Here is a 24,212-nt window from a genome sequence, read left to right on the forward strand (position 1 = left end):
AGTGGTCTCCTGCCTGACTGAGAAAGCAGTAGGTGTTCTGGTCCAGTTTGGCACCACATACCTATGTGAGTCAGGGTTCTCAACTCTGACAAACTTAAACAACAACAAGTACAGAAACAGTTTCAAGACTGAGCATTACCTCAGTGTTGCACTGTTAAAACCAGAGCCCAGAATAGACATGCTCTTATTAGGACTACACTCTGAGTGCTTGTTTTGTCAGATAAACTGAAATAACTATTTAAATTTTAGCAACCAGGAAATGGAGGATCGATTATTGCATATTGCACATTAAAATCCTTTGTAAATCCACTTCACAAATAGCCTATCAGCTTGAAACCTTTTAGAGTCATCAAAAACATTACCATGAGGAAGCAGGTTAGGTTTGGTATTCAAACCACTGTAAATCCACTCTGATCTTTGTCATCCTGTGGACCCCGTTCATTGCTGCTTGCAGCTATAAGTTGCTGTACTCTATGTAGGTGAGAGAAACAAGAAGACAAGTAATAAAATAAAAGTAGGCTAAGCCAAACATATGGAATGTGTTTTCTTGCATACTTCTGTATCATAAAACATTCTCTAAAGGCAAAGGATCCTTCCACGTACAACCATGAAGCAGGCTCCTGGGCAGAGGGCTACGCCTCTTATGCAAATACTCAAGAGGAGCGATTGGAGCCCCGCCTACCTACAAAAGCAACACACTGCAACTAAAGATACTGATAACTTTACCGTTTTGTCTGCGCTGCGATCCGCTGCCGTCACACTCTCGGGGTGGGGTTTCTAGTTTAGCTGCGGGGAGAATAGCGACTGTCTGGTAGAGTGATGTCACATAACGAATAGACGAGAGACCGAACCAGTGACTGATTGTAATAGCTGGGGAAAGCGCACCTGTTGAATAACAGGCTCACAACCATATTCCCGTTTTCCGCATTTCTTCGAAGCTTTTGGCTGCGTTTTAAAAGTTCAGAATGACGGATACAATACTTACCAACGGAATCAAGGACCGAGCGGGTCAGAATGGATATTTTAAAAAGGTGAGTGATTTGTAAGTTTTTATGATAGAGATGATAGCGCGGTTACGCAGGGGACGTTCATAACGATTCATGTGTTACAAACCGTTCACTTATGAATGGACTCTGTCTGTTATAAACGCAGTGTTTCTGCTTTCACTGAAATGAACAGCGGCCTAGTGGATGTATTTCATCTCAATCAAAACAACCGGTGTTGATGTCTGACGGTACTACCTGTTTGATTAGTGGTTTATACCCTGTTTTTTAAAAAATACGATAACGCTATCTGCGGTTTTTAATGGGTTTGACTGATTGTCAGGTGTGGCAGTGGCCACTTAATGTCATTGGTCGCTATCGTATTGGAACATACGGCAGTTGGTTGTCAAAGATCTTCTGGTGATATACACTACAGGTCAAACGTTTTAAAAGGGGTTTTCTTTATTTTACTATTTTCTACATTGTAAAATAATAGTGAAGACATCAAAACTATGAAATAACACGCATGGAATCATGTAGTAACCAAAAAATTGTTAAACTAATCTAAATATGTTATATTTGAGATTCTTCAAATAGCCACCCTTTGCCTTGGTGACAGCTTTGCCCACTCTTGGCATTCTCTCAACCAGCTTCACCTGGAATGCTTTTTATTTAAGGAGTATTTAAGGAGTTTCCCTATGTGCTGAGCACTTGTTGGATGCTTTTCCTTCACTCTGCGGTTCAACTCATCCCAAACAATCTCAATTGGGTTGATTGTGGAGGCCAGGTCATCTGATGCACCTCTTTTTCTTTCCTGTGGCGGTCCTCATGAGAGACAGTTTCATCACAGCGCGTGATGGTTTCTGCGACTGCGCTTGAATAAACTTGAAAAGTTCTTGAAATGTTCCGTATTGACTGACCTTCATGTCTTAAAGTAATGATGGACTGACCTTCATGTCTTAAAGTAATGATGGACTGACCTTCATGTCTTAAAGTAATGATGGACTGTCCTTCATGTCTTAAAGTAATGATGGACTGTCCTTCATGTCTTATAGTAATGATGGACTGTCCTTCATGTCTTAAAGTAATGATGGACTGACCTTCATGTCTTATAGTAATGATGGACTGACCTTCATGTCTTAAAGTAATGATGGACTGACCTTTATGTCTTATAGTAATGATGGACTGACTTCATGTCTTATAGTAATGATGGACTGACCTTCATGTCTAAAGTAATGATGGACTGACCTTCATGTCTAAAGTAATGATGGACTGACCTTCATGTCTTAAAGTAATGATGGACTGACCTTCATGTCTAAAGTAATGATGGACTGACTTCATGTCTTAAAGTAATGATGGACTGACCTTCATGTCTTAAAGTAATGATGGACTGACCTTCATGTCTTAAAGTAATGATGGACTGACCTTCATGTCTTAAAGTAATGATGGACTGACCTTCATGTCTTATAGTAATGATGGACTGATCTTCATGTCTTATAGTAATGATGGACTGACCTTCATGTCTTATAGTAATGATGGACTGACCTTCATGTCTTATAGTAATGATGGACTGACCTTCATGTCTTATAGTAATGATGGACTGACCTTCATGTCTTAAAGTAATGATGGACTGACCTTCATGTCTTAAAGTAATGATGGACTGACCTTCATGTCTTATAGTAATGATGGACTGATCTTCATGTCTTATAGTAGTGATGGACTGTCCTTCATGTCTTATAGTAATGATGGACTGACCTTCATGTCTAAAGTAATGATGGACTGACCTTCATGTCTTATAGTAATGATGGACTGACCTTCATGTCTTAAAGTGATGATGGACTGACCTTCATGTCTTAAAGTAATGATGGACTGTCCTTCATGTCTTAAAGTAATGATGGACTGACCTTCATGTCTTAAAGTGATGATGGACTGACCTTCATGTCTTAAAGTAATGATGGACTGTCCTTCATGTCTTAAAGTAATGATGGACTGACCTTCATGTCTAAAGTAATGATGGACTGACCTTCATGTCTTAAAGTAATGATGGACTGACTTCATGTCTTACAGTAATGATGGACTGTCGTTACTCTTTGCTTATTTGAGCTGTTCTTGCCCTGATATGGACTTGGTCGTTTACCAAATAGGGCTATCTATTGTATACCACCCCTACCTTGTCACAACACAACTGATTGATAAATCATTATGTTAATAACTAATGTGGTGAGATACAAGAATCGACATTAAAACATTGTAGAGATGCAAAACATTTGACTAACACCTACTCATTCAAGGGTTTTTCTTTATTTTTACTATTTTCTACATTGTAGAATAATAGTAAAGACATCAAAACTATGAAATAACACATATAGAATCATGTTGTAACCCAAAAAAAGTGTTAAACAAATCAAAATATATTTTATATTTGAGATTCTTCAAAGTAGCCACCCTTTGCCTTGATGACAGCTTTGCACAATCTTGGCATTCTCTCAACCAGCTTCATGAGGTAGTCACCTGGAATGCATTTCAATTCACAGGTGTGCCGTGTTAAAAGTTCCTTTGTGGAATTTATTTCCTTAATGTGTTTGAGCCAAAATATCTCAATCTGTGGATGATCAACTGATCACTGATCACTGATCACATGGTCCATTTAAAGACGGCCAGGGTGAAAGACCTTATATCCTGTTGCTCCCATTATTTTGCTAACAAGAAAGAAACTATTAGGGTGTGTGTGTGTGTGTGTGTGTGTGTGTGTGTGTGTGTGAGAGAGATAGTGGGGGTGTGTGTGATAGTGGCCAGCCTAATGGACCTATATCTTACAGCCTACTGTGAATACATTATCAGGTATTTATGGAATGCTTTTATCTACTGAGGTGTGTGTGCTCCTTCCTGCCTGTGTGTCTGTGGTGTGTGTGTTTGTGCTCCTGTCTGTGGTGTGTGTGTTTGTGCTCCTGTCTGTGGTGTGTGTGTTTGTGCTCCTGTCTGCGGTGTGTGTTTTGTGTGTCTTTCTGAGGAACATGCCCCCTGGATAACAAGCTGGCGAGGTTGGACAGATAGCCTGGCAGTCTGCTAGAAAATACCAAAACCCTTACCGTTACGCTTGTTTACACTGAGCTGCTCAGGAGTCGGATGCACAATCATGTTTACATTAACACACTGTGGACTCGTCCCACCCATATCTCTCGCCAACATATCTCAATGCAGAGATGGGATCTGTCCCAAACTGGATCTTTATCCACAGGTTCCACGCTGCTCCATCGAGAAGATTGAAATACTGCTGGTTTCCCCTGATAACTGCCCCTTTCGTCGTCATGCTAGCTAGCAGTAACGACAGCAGACTGCCAAGCTCTCTCTCTAACCTAGCAGTACATCTCAATGGGCCGGTAACCGAAAGGTCGCTGGTTCAAATCCCCGAGACGGCAACATGGAACAATCTGCCGTTCTGCCCTTGAGCAAGGTAGTTAACCCCCAACAACAACTGTTCCCCGGGTGCCGATGACGTCGATAGTCCCCACCTCACCTCTCTGATTCAGAGGGGTTGGGTTAATTGCGGAAGACCCATTGAGGTTGAAGGCTTTCCGTTGAGCAACTGACTAGGCATCCCCCCCTTTTCCCAACTGACTAGGTATCCCAGCTAGAAGACACCGACCCTACCGGGAAAAGAACCTCAATGCAGGGATGGGACACTATTCCATATGGGCCCTGGTCGAATGGTACATGGTACACTATTCCCTATGGGCCCTGGTTGAATGGTACACTATTCCCTATGGGCCCTGGTTGAATGGTACACTCTTCCCTATGGGCCCTGGTCGAATGGTACACTATCTGCAATGGGCCCTAACCCTAACCCTAACCCTGTTCTTAAGTAGTGCACTATAGGGGCCTTGGTCTAAAGTAGTGCTCTATAGGGGCCCTGGTCTAAAGTAGTGCACTATAGGGGCCCTGGTCTAAAGTAGTGCACTATAGGGGCCATTTGGGACACAGGCCATGCAAGACCTGTCATGAAACCAGAGTTGTTCTTCAGAGATGTAGTTTCTCCTGGATTGAATCTGGGATTCCTGGGAGTTTCTGGAGAAAGGGGTTTAGTTCCTGGAGAAAGGGGTTTAGTTCCTGGAGAAAGGGGTTTAGTTTCTGGAGAAAGGGGTTTAGTTTCTGGAGAAAGGGGTTTAGTTTCTGGAGAAAGGGGTTTAGTTTCTGGAGAAAGGGGTTTAGTTTCTGGAGAAAGGGGTTTGGTTTCTGGAGAAAGGGGTTTGGTTTCTGGAGAACGGGGTTTGGTTTCTGGAGAACGGGGTTTGGTTTCTGGAGAACGGGGTTTAGTTTCTGGAGAACGGGGTTTAGTTTCTGGAGAACGGGGTTTAGTTTCTGGAGAAAGGGGTTTAGTTTCTGGAGAAAGGGGTTTAGTTTCTGGATAAACAGGATGTCGTTCAAATGGTTGACTCTTCATTTGTAAAATAGATATCCACAGAAGCCCAGGGTAGAGCCTAGTAAATAGATCACCATAAAGACCATCTGTACAGGAGCCCAGGGTAGAGCCTAGTAAATAGATCACCATGAAGACCATCTGTACAGGAGCCCAGGGTAGAGCCTAGTAAATAGATCACCATAAAGACTATCTGTACAGGAGCCCAGGGTAGAGCCTAGTAAATAGATCACCATAAAGACTATCTGTACAGGAGCCCAGGGTAGAGCCTAGTAAATAGTTCACCATAAAGACTATCTGTACAGGAGCCCAGGGTAGAGCCTAGTAAATAGATCACCATAAAGACTATCTGTACAGGAGCCCAAGGTAGAGCCTAGTAAATAGATCACCATGAAGACCATCTGTACAGGAGCCCAGGGTAGAGCCTAGTAAATAGATCACCATGAAGACTATCTGTACAGGAGCCCAGGGTAGAGCCTAGTAAATAGATCACCATATAGACCATCTGTACAGGAGCCCAAGGTAGAGCCTAGTAAATAGATCACCATAAAGACCATCTGTACAGGAGCCCAGGGTAGAGCCTAGTAAATAGATCACCATATAGACCATCTGTACAGGAGCCCAAGGTAGAGCCTAGTAAATAGATCACCATGAAGACCATCTGTACAGGAGCCCAGGGTAGAGCCTAGTAAATAGATCACCATATAGACCATCTGTACAGGAGCCCAAGGTAGAGCCTAGTAAATAGATCACCATAAAGACTATCTGTACAGGAGCCCAGGGTAGAGCCTAGTAAATAGATCACCATGAAGACCATCTGTACAGGTTGTCTGGTGTCTCTTTCTCATTTATTTGTTTAAAAGCTTTTATTTAACTGGGCAAGTCAGTTTAAGGACAAATTCTTATTTTACAATGACGGGCAAACCCCGGACGACGCCGGGCCGATTGACTCTATGGGACTCCCAATCACGTCCGGATGTCATACAGCCTGGATTCAAACCAGGGACTGTAGTGACGCCCAGTGCCTTAGACCGCTGCGCCACTCTGGAGTCCAAAGGTCACGGTCGTAAGATATTTACAGTGTCCCGTAACCTTTATCTATGGAGGAAGAGAATTCAGTCGTCTGTCGTGGAGTAATGGTTATGTCCCAAGTAGCACCCTATTCCCTATGTAAGACTGAACACTACTTTTGACCAGGGTCCATAGGGTGTCATGTGACTCCACCGTGGCGTAACATGTTGACTCTGGCTGTCACCGTTCTCACAGGCTGAACCAGTGCAGTCACATATTTGTGTATCCGCCCGGGCAGAGGCTTGTTTTTCTTAGTCAACCTGTAGTTAGTGCGGCGATGAAAATGATTGTGTTTAGGTGTTGAAAGGGTCTTTGTTGTAGTCAAGCTGCCCTGATCTCCCTGTGAAGAGAGTCTGGCCTTAGGCTTTGTAGCAGACTTCCTCTGTCTATTAATGCTCTGTTTATGAGTCTGATGAGCAAGGGAGAGGGTGGGAGTTAGACCCCTCTCTCTCCCTCTCTCTCTCTCCCTCTCTCTCTCTCCCTCTCTCTCTCTCCCTCTCTCTCTCTCCCTCTCTCGCTCCCTCTCTCGCTCCCTCTCCCTCTCTCGCTCCCTCTCCCTCTCTCGCTCCCTCTCTCTCTCTCGCTCCCTCTCTCTCTCTCGCTCCCTCTCTCTCTCTCGCTCCCTCTCTCTCTCTCGCTCCCTCTCTCTCTCTCGCTCCCTCTCTCTCTCTCGCTCCCTCTCTCTCTCTCGCTTCCTCTCTCTCTCTCTCTCTCTCTCTCTCGTTCCCTCTCTCTCTCTCTCTCTCTCTCTCTCTCTCTCTCGTTCCCTCTCTCTCTCTCTCTCTCTCTCGTTCCCTCTCTCTCTCTCTCGCTCTCTCTCTCTCGCTCTCGCTCCCTCTCCCTCTCTCTCTCTCTCTCCCTCTCTCTCTCCCTCTCTCTCTCTCTCGCTCCCTCTCTCTCTCTCGCTCCCTCTCTCTCTCTCGCTCCCTCTCTCTCTCTCGCTCCCTCTCTCTCTCGCTCCCTCTCTCAATTCAATTTCAATTCAAGGGCTTTATTGTCATGGGAAACATGTGTTAACATTGCCAAAGCAAGTGAGGTAGATAATATATAAAGTGAATATATAAAGTCAAATAAACAATTAAAATTAACAGTAAACATTACACATACAGAAGTTTCAAAACAATAAAGACATTACAAATGTCATATTATATATATATACAGTGTTTTAACAATGTACAAATGGTTAAAGGACATAATATAAAATAAATACGCATAAATATGGGTTGTATTTCCAATGGTGTTTGTTCTTCACTGGTTGCCCTTTTCTCGTGGCAACAGGTCACAAATCTTGCTGCTGTGATGGAACACTGTGGAATTTCACCCAGTAGATATGGGAGTTTATCAGAATTGGATTTGTTTTCGAATTCTTTGTGGATCTGTGTAATCTGAGGGAAATATGTGTCTCTAAATATGGTCATACATTGGGCAGGAGGTTAGGAAGTGCAGCTCAGTTTCCACCTCATTTTGTGGGCAGTGAGCACATAGCCTGTCTTCTCTTGAGAGCCATGTCTGCCTACGGCGGCCTTTCTCAATAGCAAGGCTATGCTCACTGAGTCTGTACATAGTCAAAGCTTTCCTTAATTTTGGGTCAGTCACAGTGGTCAGGTATTCTACCGCTGTATACTCTCTGTTTAGGGCCAAATAGCATTCTAGTTTGCTCTGTTTTTTTTGTTAATTCTTTCCAATGTGTCAAGTAATTATCTTTTTGTTTTCTCATGATTTGGTTGGGTCTAATTGTGCTGCTGTCCTGGGGCTCTGTAGGGTGTGTTTGTGTTTGTGAACAGAGCCCCAGGACCAGCTTGCTTAGGGGACTATTCTCCAGGTTCTCTCGCTCTGTCTTGCTCTCTCGTGTAGAACGCAACAGTATATTTCATGGAACAGTGATTTGAGTTTTTCCATAGTGTCTTCACACACCACAGCAACCTTTCCCACTCCTGTAAGCAGGCTTGTCAAGCCAAAGCTCGGTCTCTGCCTGAAGAGGTTTGCACATTCAGGAAACCACAGGGCAATAAGACATACAGGAGTCCTGGTGATTTGGTTATGTTTAAACAACATTTGGGATTTGGAAACAGTGTTCGGCGTTGGTGGAGTTTTCAGTTAAGTGTTGGCCCTTTTTTCTGTCTCTCGCTCTGTGTCTCTCGCTCTCTGTCTCTCGCTCTCTGTCTCTCGCTCTCTGTGTCTCTCGCTCTCTGTGTCTCTCGCTCTCTGTGTCTCTCGCTCTCTGTCTCTCTCGCTCTCTGTGTCTCTCGCTCTCTGTGTCTCTCGCTCTCTGTGTCTCTCGCTCTCTGTGTCTCGCTCTCTGTGTCTCTCGCTCTCTGTGTCTCTCGCTCTCTGTGTCTCTCGCTCTCTGTGTCTCTCGCTCTCTGTGTCTCTCGCTCTGTCTCGTCTCTCGCTCTCTCTGTCTTCTCTGCCTGGTGAGAATGAGCTCAGTGATTTACTATGCTGCTCTAACAAATGCTCCACAGACTCGCCGCTCAACTCCTGGTCTTCCGATAATCCTGTGAGATGCCATGGTGACGTGGTTTCAGGCTGGGTTCCCAAACCTCTGCTGTTTCCCTGAGCTGGTTTCAGGCCGGGTTCCCAAACCCCCCCCCCCAGGCGTTAGGGACGTTTGTCCCCCCCCCCAGGCGTTAGGGACGTTTGTCCCCCCCCCCAGGCGTTAGGGACGTTTGTCCCCCCCCCCAGGCGTTAGGGACGTTTGTCCCCCCCCCCCCAGGCGTTAGGGACGTTTGTCCCCCCCCCCCAGGCGTTAGGGGCGTTTGTCCCCCCCCCAGGCGTTAGGGGCGTTTGTCCCCCCCCCCAGGCGTTAGGGACGTTTGTCCCCCCCCCAGGCGTTAGGGACGTTTGTCCCCCCCCCAGGCGTTAGGGACGTTTGTCCCCCCCCCAGGCGTTAGGGACGTTTGTCCCCCCCCCCCAGGCGTTAGTGACGTTTGTCCCCCCCCCCCAGGCGTTAGGGACGTTTGTTCCCCCCCCAGGCGTTAGGGACGTTTGTTCCCCCCCCCCCCAGGCGTTAGGGACGTTTGTCCCCCCCCCCCAGGCGTTAGGGACGTTTGTTCCCCCCCCAGGCGTTAGGGACGTTTGTCCCCCCCCCCCAGGCGTTAGGGACGTTTGTCCCCCCCCCCAGGCGTTAGGGACGTTTGTTCCCCCCCCCCAGGCGTTAGGGACGTTTGTTCCCCCCCCCCAGGCGTTAGGGACGTTTGTTCCCCCCCCCCAGGCGTTAGGGACGTTTGTCCCCCCCCCAGGCGTTAGGGACGTTTGTTCCCCAGGCGTTAGGGACGTTTGTTCCCCAGGCGTTAGGGACGTTTGTTCCCCCCCCCCCAGGCGTTAGGGACGTTTGTTCTCCCCCCCCAGGCGTTAGGGACGTTTGCCCCCCCCCCCCAGGCGTTAGGGACGTTTGTTCTCCCCCCCCCCCAGGCGTTAGGGACGTTTGTTCTCCCCCCCCCCCCAGGCGTTAGGGACGTTTGTTCCCCCCCCCCAGGCGTTAGGGACGTTTGTTCCCCCCCCCAGGCGTTAGGGACGTTTGTCGTCCCCCCCCAGGCATTAGGGACGTTTGTCGTCCCCCCCCCAGGCGTTAGGGACGTTGGTCCCCCAGTGCAACAGCAGCCAGATACCATTGACGTAGAATCAGCTCAAGGCTGGCCCAGTCCCAAACCACTCAGACAAATTGACAACATGTGTCCTGGCCCAGAAAAAGAGAGGCTGGGCTTGTGTCCTAAATGGCACCCTATTCCCTACATAGCCCTGGTCTAAAGTAGTGCACTATATGGGGAATAGGGCCCTGGTCTAAAGTAGTGCACTATATAGGGAATAGGGCCCTGGTCTAAAGTAGTGCAGTATATGGGGAATAGGGCCCTGGTCTAAAGTAGTGCACTATATGGGGAATAGGGCCCTGGTCTAAAGTAGTGCACTATATGGGGAATAGGGCCCTGGTCTAAAGTAGTGCACTATATGGGGAATAGGGCCCTGGTCTAAAGTAGTGCACTATATGGGGAATAGGGCTCTGGTCTAAAGTAGTGCACTATATAGGGAATAGGGCCCTGGTCTATAGTAGTGCACTATATAGGGAATAGGGCCCTGGTCTAAAGTAGTGCACTATATAGGGAATAGGGCCCTGGTCTATAGTAGTGCACTATATGGGGAATAGGGTGCCATAGGGCCCTGATCTAAAGTAGTGCACTATATAGGGAATAGGGCCCTGGTCTATAGTAGTGCACTATATAGGGAATAGGGCCCTGGTCTAAAGTAGTGCACTATATAGGGAACAGGGCTCTGGTCTATAGTAGTACCACTATATAGGGAATAGGGCTCTGGTATATAGTAGTACCACTATATAGGGAATAGGACTCTGTTCTATAGTAGTACCACTATATAGGGAATAGGGTTCCATTTGGTACAACCTCTGCAGTCTGTCTGGACAATGTCAGAGGAAACACCGTAAAAAGCCCCCGTGTTTCTACTGCAAAATAACATTGAATCATCCCTTTAAGAAAGACTCTAGCTACTCCCCTTTAATTAGGGTTTAACCGTGTGTGTAGCCAAACCTCATTATATTGTGCTGCTGCAGGGAGGGTGAACTCTGACCTCATTTCTATCCTCCTGTCCAATCAGACAGTTCGTATAACGTGTAGAGATGTTTACCGTGATGAACCGCGGCTCTGAATTCATGTTGTTCTTTATGTTTTAACGTTACACAACACTCCTCCTTCACTCTGAATGGTTCAATGGAGAGGGTCTCTTCAGTAGTCTGTCCAAAGACGAGAGAGGCAGCTAACCCGACTGTTCCCTGATTTACTCTGTCGGCGTCCCAATTGGACCCCACGCCCACCTGTTCTCCGGGCCCATAGGGCCTTGGTCAAAGTAGTGCACTATGTCGGGTGCCATTTGGGATGCAGAATATAACTTGGGGCTTGTTATTGGGAGCTTGTTAGTGGCCAGCAGACACAGTCCCCAGTCTGTTGGTCCAGACCGAAGCTGAGACAGACTGAGAGTCTTTGTCCCAGGCTGAGCTCCGTTACTAATGAACACTCTAATAGGACTCTGTTCTGGGCCTGTTTTCATAAAGAGCCTCTCAATGTAGTTGTGCTGATCTAGGATCAGTTTAGTCTGTTAAATAATAATGAATTATAGGGGGGGGGGGGACCTGGTCGTACATCAGCACTCCTATTCTGGAATGCTTTGTGAGTACTTGGACTGTTCCCAGTTCTGGACTGTTTTTAATAGGACTCTGTTCTGGGACTGTTTTTAATAGGAGTCTGTTCTGGGACTGTTTTTAATAGGAGTCTGTTCTGGGACTGTTTTTAATAGGACTCTGTTCTGGGACTGTTTTTAATAGGAGTCTGTTCTGGGACTGTTTTTAATAGGACTCTGTTCTGGGACTGTTTTTAATAGGACTCTGTTCTGGGACTGTTTTTAATAGGACTCTGTTCTGGGACTGTTTTTAATAGGACTCTGTTCTGGGACTGTTTTTAATAGGACTCTGTTCTGGGACTGTTTTTAATAGGACTCTGTTCTGGGACTGTTTTTAATAGGACTCTGTTCTGGGACTGTTTTTAATAGGACTCTGTTCTGGGACTGTTTTTAATAGGACTCTGTTCTGGGACTGTTTTTAATAGGACTCTGTTCTGGGACTGTTTTTAATAGGACTCTGTTCTGGGACTGTTTTTAATAGGACTCTGTTCTGGGACTGTTTTTAATAGGAGTCTGTTCTGGGACTGTTTTTAATAGGAGTCTGTTCTGGGACTGTTTTTAATAGGAGTCTGTTCTGGGACTGTTTTTAATAGGAGTCTGTTCTGGGACTGTTTTTAATAGGAGTCTGTTCTGGGACTGTTTTTAATAGGAGTCTGTTCTGGGACTGTTTTTAATAGGAGTCTGTTCTGGGACTGTTTTTAATAGGACTCTGTTCTGGGACTGTTTTTAATAGGAGTCTGTTCTGGGACTGTTTTTAATAGGAGTCTGTTCTGGGACTGTTTTTAATAGGAGTCTGTTCTGGGACTGTTTTTAATAGGAGTCTGTTCTGGGACTGTTTTTAATAGGAGTCTGTTCTGGGACTGTTTTTAATAGGAGTCTGTTCTGGGACTGTTTTTAATAGGAGTCTGTTCTGGGACTGTTTTTAATAGGAGTCTGTTCTGGGACTGTTTTTAATAGGAGTCTGTTCTGGGACTGTTTTTAATAGGAGTCTGTTCTGGGACTGTTTTTAATAGGAGTCTTTTCTGGGACTGTTTTTAATAGGAGTCTGTTCTGGGACTGTTTTTAATAGGAGTCTGTTCTGGGACTGTTAGGACTCTGGAAGGTTCGGGACATAAATCGACCCCTACAGTACGCTGTTTCTCTACTGTGATTTAAGATTCAGATTGACACCTGAGTAAATGGATTTCAGCCGGCTGCAGTATCTAAAGGACCAATCAGGAAGACATTCCTTGGGATTCATATTATCCCCCAAAAATCTACCTAGTTTCACTACCGGTTTATAATTCATATTGACCTTAGAGACTTCTGGGGAAATATTGATCAAGAGACTTCTGGGGAAATATTGATCAAGAGACTTCTGGGGAAATATTGATCAAGAGACTTCTGGGGAAATATTGATCAAGAGACTTCTGGGGAAATATTGATCAAGAGACTTCTGGGGAAATATTGATCAAGAGACTTCTGGGGAAATACCGAAAAAATGGAAGTGTCCATTTTTCTTTAAAAAAAAAGTGTTTAAAGCCAATATCTGGTCAGTACACCAGGGTTCTTCCCAAATAAGAAGGGGGGCGCTGTGTCACCTTGTTGACTTGGCTTCACTCTGACTATAGCCTTGTCGACTTGGCTGCACACTCTGACTATAGCCTTGTCGACTTGGCTGCACACTCTGACTATAGCCTTGTTGACTTGGCTACACACTCTGACTATAGCCTTGTCGACTTGGCTACACTCTGACTATAGCCTTGTCGACTTGGCTACACACTGACTATAGCCTTGTTGACTTGGCTACACACTATGACTATAGCCTTGTCGACTTGGCTACACTCTGACTATAGCCTTGTCGACTTGGCTACACACTGACTATAGCCTTGTCGAATCATACAACGCTTGTGTAACGGCAGTCAAAACTAAAGTCAAATGAGCTAGATAATCTCCTTCAATGAATGACCCACAGTTTTTTGCTAAATGGACTTTGAGGATTTTATAAAGCCGATCAGCTCATGAATAACAGAGAGATGAAGAGTAGAGAATAGTTTTTAAATATTCAAGGTATTTTAACGTGAACCAACTGTATTCATATCTACTCTCATACCGTTTTGTTGATCACACGTTGATCACACACCTAAACTCTACAGGCAGCAATACGGGGGTGGTGGTATTCTAGAAGTATTTTGACATGCTTAGGATAGACGTGCTTTCATAATGCAGCCTATGGGTTACAGAATAAAGTTAGGATTTTGTTACGCGAGACAGGAGTCAGGATTTGGGGTTTCATTGGGATTGGATAATAGCCTATAGGCTCTAGGACCGTAGAAGACAGAATGTTGTCTGTGACAGAGATGCCTAACGTAGTGGATTGTCCGTAGGGCCAATCAGATATGGGAGTTTATGAAGAGTCACAATGACATCTCAAAAAGAGAGGTTATTTTATAGGTTAAACGGTTGGGGTTTCCTGTAGGGTTTATTACATGCATTTGTTCATTCCAGCAGTGTCAATTATGTGTGTTTTGGATTAATGGTGACATTGTGTGTAGTAAATATGCTAGGCTAAAGGCTTCCATTAACAACCTACTGTGTAGTAAATATTCTAGGCTAAAGGCTTCCATTAACAACCTATTGTGTAGTAAATATGCTAGGCTAAAGGCTTCCATTAACCCATTGTGTGTAGTAAATATGCTAGGCTAAAGGCTTCCATTAACAACTTACTGTGTAGTAAATATGCTAGGCTAAAGGCTTCCATTAACAACCTATTGTGTGTAGTAAATATGCTAGGCTAAAGGCTACCATTAACAACCTATTGTGTGTAGTAAATATGCTAGGCTAAAGGCTACCATTAACAACCTATTGTGTGTAGTAAATATGCTAGGCTAAAGGCTACCATTAACAACCTATTGTGTGTAGTAAATATGCTAGGCTAAAGGCTACCATTAACAACCTATTGTGTGTAGTAAATATGCTAGGCTAAAGGCTTCCATTGACAACCTATTGTGTGTAGTAAATATGCTAGGCTAAAGGCTACCATTAACAACCTATTGTGTGTAGTAAATATGCCTGGCTAAAGGCTTCCATTGACAACCTATTGTGTGTAGTAAATATGCCTGGCTAAAGGCTTCCATTAACAACCTATTTGGATAATGTGCTATTTATATTTTGCTAATCTGATGCTGCTCATGTTGTCGTTTTCCGGGTCTTGCCATTACATTTTTTTTTCTGGAAATGTGAAGTATTCCCAGTTACCCGTGTCAATCCCTATTTGGGACCAGCCTGGGGTTGAGAAAGACTGCCCAGGGTGGTTGTGGGAACTGCCCAGGGTGGTTGTGGGAACTGCCCAGGGTGGTTGTGGGAACTGCCCAGGGTGGTTGTGGGAACTGTTCTCTGACATTTTGTCACTTCCTTTGAGACAGACAGATCACATGTCCCTCTGTGTCCTTTAGTCAAGAGGCAGATCACATGTCCCTCCTTTAGTCAAGAGGAGGAGGAAGGGCAGTGAGTCCACCTGGTCAGGTGACTCAGGGTTAGGTTTTCCCTCCGAGAGCTTTGATGCTAGCTAGAGGAATGTGGTAATCTCTCTGTGTGGATCAGAGCTGGTACCTCTTTGACTGAACCATTTTCAGCAACGGAACCCACAGGGAAGTAGTGCACGATGTAGGGAATAGGGTGCCAGTGGTGCACTGTGTAGTGAATAGGGTGCCAGTGGTGCACTATGTAGGGAATAGGGTGCCAGTGGTGCACTGTGTAGTGAATAGGGTGCCAGTGGTGCACTATGTAGGGAATAGGGTGCCAGTGGTGCACTGTGTAGTGAATATGGTGTCATGTGGGATGTAAGAGTTTATAACAGCTTATATCTTACCTGCGGGGGTTTCCTTAGTGACAACGACACCTTAAAACACACAGTCCAGGACTGGGTATCGTGACGGAGGTTACAGCTTCCTTTTGATAGTCAAATGTTGTCATAAATATCATGACATCATTCTGAATGAGCCTAATAAACTGGTATTGATGGTGTATTGGCATAGCATCAGCATATTGTCATAGGGCCAAGCCCTGGGAGTCTCCTCCCTCTGATGTAGTGGTCTTATTTCCATACAGCGATCAGAGCCACATCCTTTACAGGTGTGTCTCTCTCTCTCTTTGTCTCTCTCTCTCTCTCTCTCTCTTTGTCTCTCTCTCTCTCTCTTTGTGTGTCTCTCTCTCTCTCTGTGTCTCTCTGTGTCTCTCTCTGTGTCTCTCTCTCTCTCTTTGTGTCTCTCTCTGTGTCTCTCTCTCTCTCTTTGTGTCTCTCTCTGTGTCTCTCTCTCTCTCTTTGTGTCTCTCTCTGTGTCTCTCTCTGTGTCTCTCTCTCTTTGTGTGTCTCTCTCTCTCTTTGTGTGTCTCTCTGTGTCTCTCTCTGTGTCTCTGTCTCTCTGTCTCACAACAATAGCTGCTCTCTGACCTTGCCAAGCCACATCTCTCCTTGTCTTTATTCTAGTTTTTATCAGGTGATTAATGACAGTCTATGAAGCCATTTACAAACACCCAGTATTGTTGTGTTGAGGAACAGCAACACCTGACAGGTGACGTCATTCTGGTTGTTGTCCACGTGTTACAGTAATGTTTTATTTGTCAAAACAATATTGCAAGTAAATCATGTTTTATTTTTTGGGGGGGATGTTTACTTGTTAGGTCGATGTACAGTAAGTTGTCTACTTCAGTCAGTTGAGTTCAGAGAAAGGAATCGGCTGTTGATCACCGTGAGGAAATAACAAGGAGAGATGCATTAAGTATCTCAGCGACTAAAATAAGATTGATAGAAATGTCCTATGATCGCACCATGTTTAATACTGTAGGGTGGGTTAGGTACGCCAGAGGCCCGCTGGGTTAGGTACGCCAGAGGCCCGCTGGGTTAGGTACGCCAGAGGCCCGCTGGGTTAGGTACGTAGAGGCCCGCTGGGTTAGGTACGCCAGAGGCCCGCTGGGCTAGGTACGCCAGAGGCCCGCTGGGTTAGGTACGCCAGAGGCCCACTGGGTTAGGTACGCCAGAGGCCCGCTGGGTTAGGTACGTAGAGGCCCGCTGGGTTAGGTACGCAGAGGCCCGCTGGGCTAGGTACGCCAGAGGCCCGCTGGGTTAGGTACGTAGAGGCCCCGCTGGGTTAGGTACGCCAGAGGCCCGCTGGGCTAGGTACGCCAGAGGCCCGCTGGGCTAGGTACGCCAGAGGCCCGCTGGGTTAGGTACGCCAGAGGCCCGCTGGGTTAGGTACGCCAGAGGCCCGCTGGGTTAGGTACGCCAGAGGCCCGCTGGGTTAGGTACGCCAGAGGCCCGCTGGGTTAGGTACGCCAGAGGCCCGCTGGGTTAGGTACGCCAGAGGCCCGCTGGGTTAGGTACGCCAGAGGCCCGCTGGGTTAGGTACGCCAGAGGCCCGCTGGGCTAGGTACGCCAGAGGCCCGCTGGGTTAGGTACGCCAGAGGCCCGCTGGGCTAGGTACGCCAGAGGCCCGCTGGGCTAGGTACGCCAGAGGCCCGCTGGGCTAGGTACGCCAGAGGCCCGCTGGGTTAGGTACGCCAGAGGCCCGCTGGGTTAGGTACGCCAGAGGCCCGCTGGGTTAGGTACGCCAGAGGCCCGCTGGGTTAGGTACGCCAGAGGCCCGCTGGGTTAGGTACGCCAGAGGCCCGCTGGGTTAGGTACGCCAGAGGCCCGCTGGGTTAGGTACGCCAGAGGCCCGCTGGGTTAGGTACGCCAGAGGCCCGCTGGGTTAGGTACGCCAGAGGCCCGCTGGGTTAGGTACGCCAGAGGCCCGCTGGGCTAGGTACGCCAGAGGCCCGCTGGGTTAGGTACGCAGAGGTTATGTAACTCTGTGTTCTATTTCAGTCTGGGGTTATGTATCTGTAGGTGTCGTCATATTGAGGAGCACAACTATGTGTTGCTAAGCCGACCAGTTTCTCTCTCTGTCTTGTTTTCTGTGCTGACACAGTGTACAGGACACACCTCTGTCAACCTGTTAGCTCTACTATTGGCTAGGAACACAGGAACATTACTCTGTAACCTAGGAGACTGACTGCTGTTCAATTGACCTCTGACTCATACATATGAATGTTACTGTGTCGTTGTCCATCTGTGTGTGTTGACATAGTTAGGTCTGGCAGCCTGTTGCTCTGACATCAGGAGAACAGGTAGTTAGGACTGGCAGCCTGTTGCTAGGATACCAGAAGACCAGGTAGTTAGGTCTGGCAGCCTGTTGCTATGATACCAGAAGACCAGGTAGTTAGGTCTGGCAGCCTGTTGCTATGATACCAGAAGAACAGGTAGTTAGATCTGGCAGCCTGTTGCTATGATACCAGAAGAACAGGTAGTTAGGTCTGGCAGCCTGTTGCTAGGCCACCAGAAGAACAGGTAGGTAGGTCTGGCAGCCTGTTGCTAGGACACCAGAAGAACAGGCAGTGAGTTCTGAAGTCCATTGGGTTTCAGTACAGAGGGGGCAGAAGCACATGGGACTGTCTGCCTTGTCCTTAACTACAGCTTGTTGTGAGCTTCTGGGTTTATCACCAAGACATCCAACACTGTGGAAGTAAGCTTGACCTGGTCATCTGTCCAGCACAGCCCACAGGTCGTTTCTAGGGTTTTGTACCACACAGCCCACAGGTCGTTTCTAGGGTTTTGTACCACACAGCCCACAGGTCGTTTCTAGGGTTTTGTACCACACAGCCCACAGGTCGTTTCTAGGGTTTTGTACCACACAGCCCACAGGTCGTTTCTAGGGTTTTGTATCGCACAGCCCACAGGTCGTTTCTAGAGTTTTGTATCGCACAGCCCACTCAACACAGGTCGTTTCTAGGGTTTTGTACCACACAGCCCACAGGTCGTTTCTAGGGTTTTGTACCACACAGCCCACAGGTCGTTTCTAGGGTTTTGTACCACACAGCCCACTCCACACAGGTCGTCTCTAGGGTTTTGTACCACACAGCCCACTCCACACAGGTCGTCTCTAGGGTTTTGTACCACACAGCCCACTCCACACAGGTCGTTTCTAGGGTTTTGTACCACACAGCCCACTCCACACAGGTCGTCTCTAGGGTTTTGTACCACACAGCCCACTCCACACAGGTCGTTTCTAGGGTTTTGTATCGCACAGCCCACTCCACACAGGTCGTTTCTAGGGTTTTGTATCGCATCCCATGAACAGTACAGTCAACAAGGTCTCTCACCCTGACTAACCCAGCCTCCTGACACCAGTCCAGTCTCTGAGTACAGATGCTAACAGTCTGTTATCCTGTCTGTTCTGTAGGGATGTAACCCACTAGCCCTGACAGAAGGGTCCTCAGATACTAATGTCCTCTGTTCTCCTGTCTGTTCTGTAGGGATTTAACCCACTAGCCCTGACAGAAGGGTCCTCAGATACTAATGTCCTCTGTTCTCCTGTCTGTTCTGTAGGAATGTAACCCACTAAGCCCTGACAGAAGGGTCCTCAGATACTAATGTCCTCTGTTCTCCTGTCTGTTCTGTAGGGATTTAACCCACTAGCCCTGACAGAAGGGTCCTCAGATACTAATGTCCTCTGTTCTCCTGTCTGTTCTGTAGGGATGTAACCCACTAGCCCTGACAGAAGGGTCCTCTGTTCTGTAGGAATGTAACCCACTAAGCCCTAACAGAAGGGTCCTCAGATACTAATGTCCTCTGTTCTCCTCTCTGTTCTGTAGGGATGAAACCCACTAGCCCTGACAGAAGGGTCCTCTGTTCTGTAGGGATGTAACCCACTAGCCCTGACAGAAGGGTCCTCTGTTCTGTAGGGATGTAACCCACTAGCCCTGACAGAAGGGTCCTCTGTTCTCCTGTCTGTTCTGTAGGGATGTAACCCACTAGCCCTGACAGAAGGGTCCTCTGTTCTGTAGGGATGTAACCCACTAGCCCTGACAGAAGGGTCCTCAGATACTATTGTCCTCTGTTCTCCTCTCTGTTCTGTAGGGATGTAACCCACTAGCCCTGACAGAAGGGTCCTCTGTTCTGTAGGGATGTAACCCACTAGCCCTGACAGAAGGGTCTTCAGATACTAATGTCCTCTGTTCTCCTGTCTTTTCTGTAGGGATGTAACCTACTAGCCCTGACAGAAGGGTCCTCAGATACTAATGTCCTCTGTTCTCCTGTCTTTTCTGTAGGGATGTAACCCACTAGCCCTGACGGGCCGCTCCAAGCTGCAGAATGAGAGAGCCAGTCTCAACCAACAGATCATCAGACAGATGAGGATGAGAGCTGGGGCAGAGAACTTACTAAGGTACGTACACACACACACACACACATACAGTCACACACACACACACACACACACACACATACAGTCACACACACACACACATATATACAGTCACACACACACACATACACACATATATACAGTCACACACGCACACATACAGTCACACACACACATACAGTCACACACGCACACACACACACACACACACACACACACACACACACACATATATACAGTCACACACACACACACATACAGTCACACATATATACAGTCACACACACACACACATACAGTCACACATATATACAGTCACACACGCACACACACACATATATACAGTCACACACGCACACACACATACAGTCACACACACACACACACACACATACAGCCACTCACATGTACACTAACAGGAAGATACAGACTGCAGGCCCTGTATGGTAAGTCAGTGTCCCAGCCTCCATTAGAGATGATCCCTGTATGGTAAGTCAGTGTCCCAGCCTCCAACCCATCCATGCAGACGTCTCCGGATGTTGTGAACAACTAATCAAGTTATTACAGTAGTAACCTTAGTCCGTTCACCAGGGCCTGAATATGTAGAGGATAGGGACACGTTGTTGTTGTCGAAGGGCTTCAGTCCTCTCTGTCTGTCACCCCTCTGTCACCCCTCTGTCACCCCTCTGTCACCCCTCTGTCACCCCTCTGTCACCCCTCTGTCACCCCTCTGTCAGCCCTCTGTCACCACAGTCTCAACTGTTGGAAGCTCCTTGAGATCAAACACCGACTGAAAGACCAAACATTCCTCGTAGCTCAGAGACACCCGGGAGGAATGTTTTCTAGCCGACATTACTTAACACCTCCGAACAGAGAGTCGTCAGTCAGTCAGCCAGTCAGTCAGCCAGTCAGTCAGTCAGCCAGTCAGTCAGCCAGTCAGTCAGCCAGCCAGCCAGCCAGCCAGCCAGCCAGTCAGCCAGTCAGTCACATGTATTTTTATAAAGCCCTTCGTACATCAGCTGATATCTCAAAGTGCTGTACAGAAACCCAGCCTAAAACCCCAAACAGCAAGCAATGCAGGTGTAGAAGCACGGTGGCTTGGGAAAAACTCCAGAGAAATCTCTTTTGTGTTCACACAGCAAGGACCTTGACGTCGTCAGTCACTCAGCCTTGTTAAAATACTCCAAACCTGAAGGTGGCAGTAGTGTTGTTTGGCAACGCATGTCCGTGTTATTAGCTTAGTTTATGGTCTAGATTCCAATGTTATCTAGCTAGCTATGCTAATGTTGTTATTTAGTAGAAAGACCTTGTTGATACTAGCAAGATGGCCACAGCCAGATGACTACCTAGCAAGATGGCCACAGCTAGATAACTACCTAGCAAGATGGCCACAGCTAGATAACTACCTAGCAAGATGGCCACAGCTAGATGACTACCTAGCAAGATGGCCACAGCTAGATGACTACCTAGCAAGATGGCCACAGCTAGATCAGTACCTAGCAAGATGGCCACAGCTAGATAACTACCTAGCAAGATGGCTACAGCTAGATCAGTACCTAGCAAGATGGCTACAGCTAGATAACTACCTAGCATGATGGCCACAGCTAGATAACTACCTAGCATGATGGCCACAGCTAGATAACTACCTAGCATGATGGCCACAGCTAGATAACTACCTAGCAAGATGGCCACAGCTAGATAACTGTCTAGCAAGATGAGGAAGAAACTATTTAATTCACTCTCCATAATCCCAAACTACCAGTGCCAGCCCATAGCCACATGTTTAGCTAGCTAGCTAACGTTACACTGCCTGTTGTCGTCTGACTCCTGGGATTCATCTCAAATGGCACCCTATTCCCTATATAGTGCACTACTTTAGACCAGAGCCCTATGGCACCCTATTCCTTATATAGTGCACTACTTTAGCCTAGAGCCCTATGGCACCCTATTCCCTATATAGTGCACTACTTTAGACCAAAGCCCTGTGGGATGTAGACTTGAATGACCCACCATGAACTGGGGACCCACTGTGAACTGGCGACCCACCGTGAACTGGCGACCCTCCGTGAACTGGCGACCCTCCGTGAACTGGCGACCCACCGTGAACTGGCGACCCACCGTGAACTGGGGACCCACCGTGAACTGGGGACCCACCGTGAACTGGGGACCCACCGTGAACTGGGGACCCACCGTGAACTGGGGACCCACCGTGAACTGGGGACCCACCGTGAACTGGGGACCCACCGTGAACTGGCGACCCACCGTGAACTGGCGACCCACCGTGAACTGGCGACCCACTGTGAACTGGGGACCCACCGTGAACTGGCCTTTTATAAACCTGGGGACCCACCGTGAACTGGCGTTTTATAAACCTGGGGACCCACCGTTAACTGGGGACCCACCGTGAACTGGGGACCCACCGTGAACTGGGGACCCACTGTGAACTGGGGACCCACTGTGAACTGGGGACCCACCGTGAACTGGCATTTTATAAACCTGGGGACCCACTGTGAACTGGCGACCCACCGTGAACTGGGGACCCACTGTGAACTGGGGACCCACCGTGAACTGGGGACCCACCGTGAACTGGGGACCCACCGTGAACTGGAGACCCACCGTGAACTGGAGACCCACCGTGAACTGGAGACCCACCGTGAACTGGAGACCCACCGTGAACTGGGGACCCACCGTGAACTGGGGACCCACCGTGAACTGGGGACCCACCGTGAACTGGGGACCCACCGTGAACTGGGGACCCACCGTGAACTGGGGACCCACCGTGAACTGGGGACCCACCGTGAACTGGGGACCCACCGTGAACTGGGGACCCACCGTGAACTGGGGACCCACCGTGAACTGGGGACCCACCGTGAACTGGGGACCCACTGTGAACTGGGGACCCACTGTGAACTGGGGACCCACTGTGAACTGGGGACCCACTGTGAACTGGGGACCCACTGTGAACTGGGGACCCACTGTGAACTGGGGACCCACTGTGAACTGGGGACCCACTGTGAACTGGGGACCCACCGTGAACTGGGGACCCACTGTGAACTGGTGTTTAATAAACCTGGGGACCCACTGTGAACTGGTGTTTAATAAACCTGGGGACCCACTGTGAACTGGTGTTTAATAAACCTGGGGACCCACTGTGAACTGGTGTTTAATAAACCTGGGGACCCACTGTGAACTGGGGACCCACCGTGAACTGGCGTTTTAATAAACCTAGAGACCCATCTTGACGGTCTTTTTCTCCGGTTCTTGTCTGACTCAGATTCTGGGCCTGGAGCCCCCTGTCATCTTCATTAGTGGTCCGTATGCCTCAGGAAATAAGATTTGTAAACTCCAAGGTTGCCAATAAAGTTATGTATTTGATTTGTGTTGAGGTGAGGCTGTTATTCTGTGTTTTCCCAGAATGCCTCTCTCTGTGTGTGTACGGTCCAGGTTAGTAAACACAGATAATGATGCCTAGATAATCAGTTGCCCCGGTGACCTGGCCTACTGTTTAGTGTGTTGTCCGTTGCCATGGTGCAAGGCGGACAAAGGCTCCGTGCCACAGTGTGACAAATCTCTTTGACGTCAACAGCAGCTTTGTTACCCTCCCTCTCCCTCCCCCCTACTCTCCTCTCCTCACTGTGTCCTCTCCTCACTGTGTCCTCTCCTCACTGTGTCCTCTCCTCACTGTGTCCTCTCCTCACTGTGTCTCCTCCCCTCCTCACTGTGTCTCCTCCTCTCCTCACTGTGTTCTCCTCCTCTCCCCTCCTCACTGTGTCTCCTCCTCTCCCCTCCTCACTGTGTCTCCTCCTCTCCCCTCCTCACTGTGTCTCCTCCTCTCCCCTCCTCACTGTGTCGTCTCCTCCTCTCCTCACTGTGTCGTCTCCTCCTCTCCTCACTGTGTCTCCTCCTCTCCGTGTCTCCTCCTCTCCTCCTCTCTCCTCCTCCTCTCCCCTCCTCACTGTGTCTCCTCCTCTCCCCTCCTCACTGTCTCCTCCTTTCCTCACTGTGTCGTCTCCTCCTCTCCTCACTGTGTCTCCTCCTCTCCGTGTCTCCTCCTCTCCTCCTCTCTCCTCCTCCTCTCCCCTCCTCACTGTGTCTCCTCCTCTCGCCTCCTCCTCTCCCCTCCTCACTGTGTCTCCTCCTCTCCCCTCCTCAGTGTCTCCTCCTCTCCTCCTCCCCTCCTCTCCTCCTCTCCCCTCCTCACTGTGTCTCCTCTCCCCTCCTCACTGTGTCTCCTCTCCTCTTCTCACTGTGTCTCCTCTCCCCTCCTCACTGTGTCTCCTCCTCTCCCCTTGTGGTTTGGCTGAGGCCTGTGGCAGCTAGGAGGAGCTGATA

At 48.0% G+C, this 24,212-nt stretch overlaps 1 protein-coding gene across 1 annotated transcript in view; it reads left to right on the forward strand.

Annotated features, from left to right (window-relative positions):
* Positions 1–846: 846 nt before the first annotated feature.
* The window catches only part of LOC139384794 (rhophilin-2-like), a 71,731-nt gene continuing 48,365 nt past the window's right edge, over positions 847–24,212 (forward strand). Inside the window, exons 1-2 of the mRNA XM_071129674.1 lie at positions 847–1,031; positions 19,786–19,901. Coding sequence (XP_070985775.1) covers positions 966–1,031; positions 19,786–19,901 — 182 coding nt within the window. The 5' untranslated portion in view covers positions 847–965. The remainder of the gene's footprint in view (positions 1,032–19,785; positions 19,902–24,212) is intronic.

Source organism: Oncorhynchus clarkii, chromosome 26, assembly GCF_045791955.1.
Source record: "Oncorhynchus clarkii lewisi isolate Uvic-CL-2024 chromosome 26, UVic_Ocla_1.0, whole genome shotgun sequence".
Taxonomy (NCBI): Eukaryota; Metazoa; Chordata; class Actinopteri; order Salmoniformes; family Salmonidae; genus Oncorhynchus; species Oncorhynchus clarkii.